Source organism: Pagrus major, chromosome 8 (assembly GCF_040436345.1).
Source record: "Pagrus major chromosome 8, Pma_NU_1.0".
Lineage (NCBI taxonomy): Eukaryota > Metazoa > Chordata > Actinopteri > Spariformes > Sparidae > Pagrus > Pagrus major.
The window spans coordinates 28824220-28835950 of record NC_133222.1 but is presented as its reverse complement, the minus strand read 5'-3'; the positions used below and the strand labels follow the sequence as shown (position 1 = coordinate 28835950).

The window sequence follows — 11731 nt, the reverse complement described above, 5'->3', positions numbered from 1 at the left end:
GGTGGCTGCCTCCAATGGTCAGTTTTGAAGGTCCCGTTGCTAGACTGATAGAGTCTGATGAGTCCTTGAGCTTGTATGCCTCTGGTCTGCAATGACTGATCAGTTCACGTGAAAGTAACCTCCCTCCCATAAACAGGGCTTGGCCTTAGCAATTAAGGGTCTGTACTTGGATTAAGCATTAACTTGGGCATTGTCGAAAGAGCAAAGAGTAAGTTACGAGGGTGATATTCATTGGCCTTGTATAAATAATCAGATTGTGCTCTCAAACATCTGGAGGTGATTACTGCAGACTTGCCACTAATGCAGGGTTAGGTAAACCTCAAGGAACACTTCATCCTCACACAGCACTGTCCAACCCACCAAACACACACACACACACACACACACACACACACACACACACACACACACACACACACACACACACTTATAGCATAGCACACACTCCCCGAACCATCACCATCACGTGCCTAACTGTGACGTAAGAGCTGGTGAAGAAAATCCTTTAGCAGCATCATCTCTTCTGATTATACGCAAAGGTGTCCAGAGTGACATTTCCTCCAACTAATGTAGTCCACAGCCAGGTGAAACCTCAACGAAGGGGGTCAGATGTTGCATGTCAACACAGATCCTGTGCGACTGGAAACCTCCCAACAAATGAGAAGCATGTGAAGGGAGGAGTGCGGAATGGGCTGGATAAGAGAGGACGGGGGGATGGAGCAGGAGATGAGAACAGAGTGATTTGGGAAATCACTGATCTCCCCCAGGAGAGGAAACACAGGGAGACAAATGAGAACAGAGTAGAGCATGGTGCAGCAGCGGTTATTTGTACTGAGAACAGATGTTACTGTAGCACGGTCAGGGACCGACCAGACCAAATTGAAACACTGTGATGGCACAAGACTGGAGGCCAACCGTCATCGCAGAGAGACCAGCTCCAGGTGGAGGGGAGGTCAGGCCAGGCCACATTCCTGTTTTGCATCAGACCTGATCTCTGATAAATGAGCTGTTGGCGACGTACTGACTTTTTGGCTTCTTGCATTTGAAAAAAAAAGTCATAGTAAATTCCACATGTTTCGTCACAGAGTTAACACGTGTAACAAAGCAGATAAAAACCCAGAAACAACTCCCTGGTGCTAACTTAAAACAATGTGCTATTGGACAAAATGTTATAATGTGAACAAGGTAATAATAGACCAGATGTTACTACATCTGTCTAAGTGTCCGGACTCATGTGTCCGGACACGTGTTTCTTTCAGGACGGAGTTGTTTCTTAGGAAGCAGGATGTAAGTTCTGGGATCTGATTTACACACACAACCACACACTACACGCTTTTGTAGTCCACAAAACATTTCTGGAGCTTCACAGCAAAACAGTGTTGCAGCATTCTCCTAAACAACTGAAGTAGCTGGAGACTTGTTCTAAAACACCCTTTTAAAGCTAAAATCTTGACTGTAGCTGTGAAGCTAAAAGCGTAAGCGAGCACCCCGTCTGAAGTGGGTGCACGAGCCCAACCACGTGTTGAGGGTGTAAAAAGCGTCAGTTTGGGAGTACAGCTATTGCACACCTGTGGATCGACAGGTGCATGGGACCTTTAAATTAATTTAAATAATATTTAAATTAGTATCGCAATATTTTTGGGCTATATCCTGATATGCCATATACATCTCAATATTTTGACATCTCCTTAAAAGGACTTCATAAATGCTCGGACTGAGTGTAGAAAAATCAAATCAAATATGACAATATTTTTCACTCAATACTTCAATATCAATGTTTCAACAGTATTGTGGGGATGACTATTGGTACTGTGACACAATATTAACACAATGAGAGTTTTGATAAATAATCATCAGTAATGTGGATATAAAGACTAATCGGGGTAAAAAGGCAAGTATTAGTACAAGTAGAACAGTCGGGTAAGTTCAGAAAATGACTTCACTTTACTGTAATTCAGCCTTTAAAACCAGGAAAAGACTACAGTTATACTATATGAGGGTATAATGATATCTAAATTTACAAGACCATATATAGTCTGTACTGATATATTGCCCAACCCACACCCACCCACACAGACACACACAGAGACACACACAAATATACAAGCTTACAAATGACAGTTGAGATTAGGTACAATTCTTTATGAAGAATCTTGAAATATTCTGTATTCATACATTTCGTCATGTCATCCAAACGTCACACATACATTGATATATTCTGGAGAGCATACATCTGTTACACAGGAGCACAAGTACTGGACTGAAATGGTGTCACACTAGTGCATTTGTGAACGCCAATTTAATGCAGTAAGACCTTTGGGAGAGATATCTTTCATGGCCAAAGCTTTGAGAATAGGGACCTCTACTGATCAGGAAATTAACTGCAAAAGCACTGATTCCATTTCTTCAGCTGTCAGAAGCAAACAGAGGCTCTGGGTACAAAAAGAATGAAAATAAAACTTCACATATATGTCACATATATGGAATCAGTGACCACAAACTGACACGTATTTTCAGGTGTGAAACAGCTGGAAGTTGGTTGGACTTGCTGCAGTGATTTGAGCAACAATAACTTTCCATGATCACGCTGACAAATGTGACCAAATACCACCTGATGAGGAATTCCTTCATTTTAAAACAGTCAGATTAAACCTCAACCAGATTAACCTCACTGAAATCGTTACATTAGCTCTCCCTTTCCTTTAGTGGACACACACGCAATGAAATCATTCATACACATCAACGATAAAATGAAAGGAGTACTCAAGAAAAACAAAAGGTTGGGTGCATTGTGGTCCAGCACTGGAATGAACCCTCCTTTAGCTGTGCCGCGTTCCTGACAGGCTGCGATTAAAATTCAACCAGCTTAATACTGGCAAGTCTGAATGTGCCAAGTATTTAGCAGCCAAGCCAGAGCAGCTACACAGAACCAGCTTGAGTTTTCAGCTAATTTAAAATCAGACTGTCTAGAGGACTTGGTCCTACTGACCCAGGATCAGTACCCATCAAATTTGAGAAGCTTTCTGGCCCTCTACTGTCGTTACTTGGCTCAGATCAAAACATTACATCGTTCGATTGTGTTGTTTTGAATACAATTAATTAATGTTTTCTTTGGAGTATATGATCAGTTTAAATTCAATTTGAAATATTGACTGCATATGCACAACTGGTCTCATCTGACATTCATCTAATTATCTAGTAAAGGGCTTAATTTCTCTACGGTCATTACCATCACACAGAAGCAGCAGACGACTGTTTCATGACACAAATAAAACTGAATTAATCAATGGCCAAAATAATAACAATACTTGAACCGACAATCGACACGTTTTTGCTTCGACGTATCGTCTGTCTCCACTTTAAATTTACAGTACATGTCAGTTTGCCACAGCTGAGAAAGCATTATTCTTGGCAATCCGATGATGAGAATGAAGACTAAATATTTTGAGAATAAAACCGAAATATTTCAAGCTTACATTGTAATATTTAAAAATATTTTAAAATACTCCGACCAGTGTGACTCATACTATTGCAACTTTTTTTTTTAAATGCCAAAATTTGCCTTGCCTCGCATTACATAGCAATCATTTTCTCTAAATAAATCTTGGAATTTATTCTTGACGTACTCGAGCTTCTCATTCTTCTTCTTGATCACAAATCAGAACTTCTATCTTGAAGGATTTCTACTTTTTACGACTTGATTCTTCACATATTTTTCTTGACAACACAGTGTTTTGTCCTCAGTGGTGGCCCTTGTGCTCGTCATAGTTTCCTCTTTCGAAGAGCGAAGTATAAAAGGCACTCTCCACAACTCCCTCTGTCGTCTAGTCTTCTTTTGACAATACGTGGGTCACGAAACCTTGGCTCAGGTAGAGTTGTAGATCATGTTCATTTCTTCCATCACAGAGCTCTGGTAGAAATTAATCTGGGCCAGCATAACACAGTGCAATCAATAAAGCACCTTTGCTTTTTTGGAGAAACTTAAAAAACAAATGACAGTAATAGTTGGTTAATAACAAAACAGTGTATCATTGTCTCGGGAGTGTTTCCAAGTGTAACAGCAGCTTCCTGTTGAAGAATTGGAAACTACTTGCAGTCCTTTGATTGTTCTTCAAGTCTCAGTTTTTACCTGCAAATATGTGCAACAATGTGTCCCTCTGAGTACATTCATTTAAACAGTGTGTGTAAAAGCAATATGTTGCTTCCTTTTGTCACTCAGTGGGCTACCACAGCCAGCTGTCTAGATGCTGCACACAGTAACAGGACTGTTCCAGGATGGCAGACAGCTCTCCGTAGCTCTCTTCTCTCCACGTGGGGAGTAGCCTCTCGTTGTTGAGAGCCTGCAGATTGGGTGTCCCCTCCCGTAGGACGTGGTACAGGCAGGGCCAACGACTCTGGATCCTCAGCCTGGTCCTCCGGTCCAGTGTAATGCTGAGGACGATCTTCTTGGCTTGAAGCTCGCGCAGGGCGGGAAGTTTCAGACAGGAGAAGACCAAGCCTCGGCTGGGCGACACGTCCAGGAACTCCAGTGATTGAGACTCCAGAGTGTACGAGATCCCCAGGCTCCTCATTGGCACCAGGATGTGTAAAGTCAGAGACTTCAGGTTAGGCAGGGATTTGGTGAGTGTCTGCAGGGTCGAGGGAGTCACTCCTTTAAAGACCCAGAAATATTTGAGCTCGAGGACTCTGAGCTGCTGGAACTGGGTGAGCAGCGACACGGAGGAATCCGACCAGTCGAAGTGTAACCGCATCTTGGAGATGCGAGGGCAGCTCTGGGTGAGTTTGGTCAGCAGCTCCTGGAAGCTGGTCAGCTGTTAAATCAAAGGGAAAAAGGTATTAAGTTGTATCACACTTGATTTGGTGAATCTTCATCTATCTGCTGTTGTGTTGTTACGATACAAGAATTTATGACTTTGAAACAATACCTTGAAAAGTGTTCGATACATTGAGGGCTTATATTTTCACGTTTTTATGAAAAGATAAATATAACAAGGCTTTTTAACTGTGTATTCAAGGTCCTATTTGTTAGAAAAGTAGATTTTTGAGTCTAGATCCCAAAAACTTTTCTTACAAATAGGACCTTTCAGAAAAGTCCTGCATCTAAATTAATTTACTTCCGAAGGAGGTGGGACTATGTAGGCACTAGAGCGGTGCATGTGTCGGGAGAGACTTTTGTCAACACTAATCTGATACAGTGCAAACCAAAACCAAACATCAAAAGCCCAACAAAGGTTGTATTAATATCAGGACTGCAACTTATGTTTATTTGAATTTGACTTATGAATGATCTTTCCTGTTCATTGTATAATACAGGCCTGTTCAGCTGGTGGTCCATGGCCACATCTGTCAAGTGCTCAAAGTGGAAAGAAATAAGTTCCAGCTCTCCCCTTGTTCACATGCTGGTGTGTTATCAGCAAATCATTCTCATCATCATCATCATCTGACTCTGTTTACTTATAGACCAGTCACCGACAGGTAAAAGGAGGCAGGCGAAACAGAAACGAGGAAACGGGAGGTGAGCTATTTAGAGCCATCATGAATCGCTCAGAGAACCTGATATGAAGAGGGCAAACGAAAGTAACGGCTCTTTGTGAGAACTGTCGTGTTGGTGTGTCGGTTAAAAAAGCCACAGTACACCGAGAGTAAAATGTACAACCCCAATTCAAAAAGACAGAAAAAACGTCAAATGTAAATAAAAACAGAACCCAGTCATTTGCAAGCTGTGTTCCTGAGCCCATGTAGTAATCTCCTTTATAGACTCATGTGTTTCACAAAGTGTTGAACCTCGCCCCACCCTCGATTGTGAACGACTGAGTCTTTTTAGGATACTCCTTTCATACCCAATCATGATACTATCACCTGTTACAAATGACTTGTTTCTCTGCGGAATGTTCCAAACAGGTGTTTCTGGAGCGTTCCACAACTTTCACAGACTTTAGTCGCTCCTGTCCCGACTCGTTTGAAGCATGTTGCTGCTACCAAATTCAGAATAAGCGGATATTTACAAAAATCAATGAAGCTGATGACGTTACATTAAATATATTGTCTTTGTGCTGTTTTCAATGGAGCATATGTGAAAAAGGCAAGTTATTACATTTTGTTTTATATGTTTTACACAGCACCCTGGCTCTTCTGGAATTGGGGTTTGTGGAAGTGCCAGCCAGCTTTGAGCTCTGCATTCAGCCCAGAAGCAACCTCCGAGTGGCTCAGCATACGTAAATCTGATATTAGGGGTTATTGGCGCTGGCGGATTATCAGGCTGTTTATTTAATAATTTTTACGATTATTGCCATCAGTGATTTTTCTGTCAGCTTGCTGATAAAATAAACTAATTTAAAAATGTGCTACTTTGGCTCTGATGCAGCATCCTCTCACACAATCTCCCACCCACAACACTATCTGATTGGTAACCCGTCACAGTTAATAGCCTATAAACACTGAATAATGTGAATCTGCAAAGTAACTAGTAACTAAATGAATCAAATAAATGTAGTAGAGTGGAAGTATAAAGTACCTAAAAATTGTACTTAAGAACAGTACTTGAGTAAATTGTACTTGTACTGTACAAATTTACTTATTTCATCACTGGTTGTTTGAAATTTTGACACAAAGAGTTTCATTTTTACTGCAAATGACTGATTTTTTAATAACTGGTATCGTTATCGGCCCCGAAAAAAGCCATATCAGTCGACCCCTATCTGATATATAAGAAAATATGTGTACTTAAGACTTTGTATATCCATGTGTACTCACACACATACAGTGGGGACCCAAAGTCTGAGACAACTAGTTAAAATACTTTATTATGCTATATTTTGCTCATTATAAATGATCATATCAGCCTAACAGTTAAAGTGAAAAGTTGAATCTTTCAAAATGTACATGAGTTTCAGAATATCTTCTGTATTTAGGATTTATTCTGTATCTGTGATGAGGCTGCTTCTCTATCACCCAGGGAACTAAGCTGATATAACTGATCCAGTTTCTGTAGAGCATCTTAGGGTTACGTGCACTGCCATTAGTATAAACAGTAGGGGTGGGCGATCTGGTCAACAAACAATTACCATATAATCCATCCATTCAGTCACAGATTCTCATTCTTTGCCCGTTTTGGTATCAGATCTCACACTTATTCCACTCAAGTGTTAAGCTAATCCTCTTAGAAGAAAATCACAACACAGTTTGGTATGTAGTACCAGGGTGGAAGACATGAGTGTGTAGTTTACTGAGGTTACCACCAGTTGCAATCCGGAGATGTGAATGGGCCTGTCGCCGCTTTTATTTTAAATACAAATCAGTAAAAACACGTTACCTGGTCCATCTTGGTAATACTGTCCTGGTGTGAACTGGAGCTGGAGTGAACCCTGAGGTCCAGTGGCTCAAGTAGAGTAAAAGTCCAGTTAAGGTCCAGGTGGCTGAGGTCTCTACAGTGGACATTATCCAGCAGGTGACTCAGCAGCTCGCTCCACTTGTTGTAGCGATCCCCCAGGTCAAAGCTGGCCTTCAGCGTGAGCAGGCTGGCCCTGCGGGAGATGAGGTGGTGGGTGTAATGATGGACCCAGGATTTCCACCTCTCGAACTCCCGGTTGGAAACGAGCAGCCCCTCCTGACCCAAGTGGAAGACGCCGCGACGGGAATAGTCTGCCACCCGCCACAGCTTCCAGGAGCGGATGATGCAGCTCCAGCTCAGGCACACCAAAGCGCAGCTGCATTTATCCACCTCGTTGAGGAAGGAAAAGACGTGCAGCTGGCACTCAACCGGCAGGAAGTTGAAAGGGAAGTAGTCATCAACTGTTTTCCGCCGGCTGCTTACAGGGACCAAGGGTCTCTTTCGCGGTGACATGATGACGGATGAGGAAATTATTTTGGTGGTCATTGGTGGAGGTCAGAATCTCCACCGGGTGGTCTTGTGGTCTGGCTTTGCCATAAATGTCTCCAGCCTGGTAAAGTCTAAAAGACGGGGAAAGGAAACAGACAGGAAATAATTTAAGATGATGACTTTTTGCTTGTTTTTTTTTTTAAGCTGGTCGGGGTGACAGGCAGAGAAACATAACACCTACTCTATGTCCAAGTGTCTTTTCAGTTCCTGCTGCATTTTAAAAACTTGATGTGAAAGATTTGGCACAACATGTGAACAATTTCAAGTTTAGTATTCCTATCATGATGATGGGCAGCTTTAATTCAGTCCAAACTGGCTGGAAGTAAAGCTAAGTAAGTAAAGTAAAACAGCCATTTAGATACTTTTCTAAATATATCCTAGAGGAAATGGTGCTTCCAATACTTCCAACCATATTTATCAGTAGCTGTGTTAACATGGACATTATGTCTTTAATCTCATTGAAATCAATGTGATTAGAGATTCCAACAGTTCACCCAAAAATGAAAATTCAGTCATTATGTCGATGGAGAGTCGGGTGAAGTTTCTCCACAAAACGGCATTCTCCTATACAACTGAAGTAGATGGGGACTTAGTAAAAAACATATACATATACACATACAGCTCTGGCATAATCCAAGTCTCTGGAAGCATCAAGCACCCAAATTGATTTGAAAGGATGTTATTTACACCCTCAACGTTTAGTCGAGCTTAAGCACCCACTTCAGAGAGGGTGCGCACCAATGCTTTTAGCCTAGAGGCTACAGTGAAGATTTCAGCATGAAAAACGTCTTGTCAAATCACTTTGGTATCTCTTTTTTTCAGTGGATTTTTACTTCCTAAAACATCCTCATCTGCTTCAGTTGGTTAGGAGAATGCTGAAGTGCCATTTTGTGGCCTAAGGTGTTTTGTGGACCACAGAACTTCACCTGCCTTTTGACATGGGTAGATAATGACTTAATTGTCATTTTTGGGGGGGATATTTTCCTTTAACTGTTTACATGGATGCTGAATAAAGTGACCTTAAATATTTTTTAGGTTTTAAGGAAAAGCTGCATCCGCCACAGACCACTGCTGTTTTCCTACCACCATGTTTCTGTCCCTCTTGGAAGCAACATCACCTAATGTTAGCCCCATGTGAAACACACATGCGCAGAAAGAATATATTTAATCCAACCAGAGGGAAATGATCAGATTGTGTGTTCACATGGTTACTATGATTTTCCTACTGAACGGATTATCAAAGTTCTAATGACTGCTTTCGATCTCACTGAAAATCATTGAGATCGAGCCGGGTTGCCTCTCTGTTTCTTCTAAATGAGGTGGTTACTTGAGACATTTTTATTCTGAGTGGGCTTTTATCGTGATTATAAGTTGAACATTAGGATCCATGTAAACGCAGCTATCGACTTGTGCCTGGGTTCTTTCATTTGTTTTTATGTGGGTATTTTTGAATACACATGATTACATTTAATTTGTCAATATCATCTAACATCAGTGCAGACATTTCCTGTTTTAAGATTGATTGTGTGAACTTTTTTTTTTTTTTTTTTGATAACCTGCACTGAAAGGAGAAGATCATCAGAATTTACATGATGTTTGGTCCACAAGACACAAAAGATAGAAAAAGAAAAGATCTCACTTTAAAGATACAAACCATAAAAGTACACTTTGTAAAATGCAGTAATGCTCCACTGAAGCAGATGTTGTCTTATTTGGCTATACTTCAGTCTTACACCATACTGAGGATTGGGCTGCTGCTCAGCTTAAACTTCACTTGGACGTATTAACTCAATCTGGTGTCATGTGGCTCCTAAAGGTTTTTACATCTGGGGCTGTAGATGTGAATTATATCATATGTGAATTCTTTAATTGGGTGAATGTTCCCTTTAAAGCCATGCACACGAAGGCGACTTGTGCAAAGCTGTAATCTTTCTCTTGTTGATGTCCATTAACAGGGAAGCTGACCAACGAGACAATGTCCTCGGCTGTAAAATAAATAAAAAATACACGTAATGCTCTCGCCTACACACACGCTCACCTTTATCGCAGTAACACGTCGGTTTGTAACATGACTTCTGTAGGTCCTATAGCAGCTCCGTTATGTGTTCTTCGCCGTTAGTTACCTCCCAGCTTCTGTCTGGATAAAAGAGGCGCATTCAAAGTCTCTAAGCTTCTACCCATAAAGGCTTGGGTGAGGATTATGTGACTGTTTTGCACCATTATCGAGACCAAAGAGGTGTCGTTACCTTTTAGTCGAACAAGCTCCCTCCGGTCCTCACTTAAAAAAAAAAAGCTAACCTGCATGTAGCTAGCATAGAGGAAACAAAGGCGTTTAAAAATACACTTAGTAACTGCCTGTTGTTGAGGATTTTAATGAAATAGCGTTATTGCCGAGAGTATCAGTAACTGTAAAGCTACTTATACAAGTCGTCAATGAAAAAAAACCCTGTATTTATTGAGTAACTAGGCCGGCTAGTTAACTGTCGAACAGCTGAGCTCTGTTGTTGTTTTTGTTGTGGCTCGCAGGTGATGGCGTCATCAAAATGCGCCGGGTTGCACGTTTTGTGTCGCGGCATTGCACCGTCGGGCGGAGTTAAAAAAAGAAAAGAAGAAAGGGTTGAGAGAAGACAGACAGATAGATAGACAAAGACATAAACAGTATTTGTTAGATGTGTTGGGACGAAAGGACACGAGAACAGTCTCTTTCTAAAACCATCACTCTGATGAACAGTTAACAGTCACATAGCATCAGAAACACACTAATAGGACGGCTGTTAAGCTGTTAGTGGATGTTTATTTAATGTCTTTGTATAACCAATTGGTTTTATTCTTTAAATTATATTATTATAATAATTATATTAATAATACTTAATAATAATAATAATAATTTCTTGGTGGTGGGAAATATTAGGAAGTTTTGCCTCTGGAGTGGACACCTGCACAGAATTAACTCCACCCTGACCATGGAGAAGTGCCCCTCCATTCTCCAGAGATGTGCTACACCCTCTGGTTTGCATCTTTGTGGAGAAGGATTCTTACTGCAGCAGGGTAATGAGCCCTAACACACCTCAAAGCTTTGCACAAACTAATTTATCGACCAAAGAAGACCATGGACTTCTCAGTCCTCCACAGTCACCTGACCTGAACATTTATGGGGATGCTTGAAGACTGAGACAGCCAATCATTCTGTGACATCACAAGAAGCTTGTGGAACATTGTCAAATCATGCTGGGATAACATGAGCAGCAATATTGTAAGGATGACTATTGGTACTTTCACAACATACTAACACAATGGGATTTTAGAAGAATAATCATCAGTAATGTGGAAATAATGAGTAAGTGGGTAAGTATTAGAACAAGTAGAACAGTCTGGTAAGTTCAGAAAATGACATCACATTGCCTTATAGCAGCCTTTAAAACCAGGAAAAGACAACAGTTATGCCTTATCAGGATATAATGACATCATAACAATATAGTCTCATTTCAGGATAACAATATATACCATATACAGTATATTGCCAAGCCCTAGATTCAGCTTTTCACTCAAACTGTTAAGCTGACATCATCATTTGTGAATAAAAAAAAATAAATTAGTACAACATTCAAAACAATTGCAACATGGAAGTATTTTTACTGTGGTCTCAACTTTTTAACCCAACTGTATATTGCACACTTTCATGAAAATTCCTTTTTGACTACTAAAGCAAAACACACGCTATCATAAAAAGAATAAAATAACACAAAAATACATGACAAATAGAGACAAGCACATGGTTAAGAAGTTCTCTGGGTTAAAATACATGAGATAAAAACAATAAATATGTGGGCCTTTCATAAGAAACAGCTAGGA

General features: G+C 40.7%; 1 protein-coding gene across 3 annotated transcripts; it reads right to left on the bottom strand.

Annotated features, from left to right (window-relative positions):
* Window positions 1-2121: 2121 nt before the first annotated feature.
* Window positions 2122-10396, bottom strand: LOC141000564 (uncharacterized). 3 transcript variants are annotated; one of them, XM_073471296.1, is made up of 4 exons: window positions 10126-10354; window positions 9918-10016; window positions 7313-7950; window positions 2122-4811 (listed from the first exon to the last, which is right to left on the bottom strand). In XM_073471296.1, exons 3-4 carry the CDS (start codon window positions 7874-7876, stop codon window positions 4224-4226), a joined length of 1152 nt encoding a protein of 383 aa, XP_073327397.1. In that variant the 5' UTR covers window positions 7877-7950; window positions 9918-10016; window positions 10126-10354; the 3' UTR covers window positions 2122-4223. The 3 variants fall into 3 exon arrangements, with proteins under 3 accessions (XP_073327397.1, XP_073327399.1, XP_073327398.1); XM_073471298.1 differs by lacking the exon at window positions 9918-10016 and having other exon boundaries at window positions 10126-10396; XM_073471297.1 differs by lacking the exon at window positions 10126-10354 and having other exon boundaries at window positions 9918-10107.
* Window positions 10397-11731: the final 1335 nt, after the last annotated feature.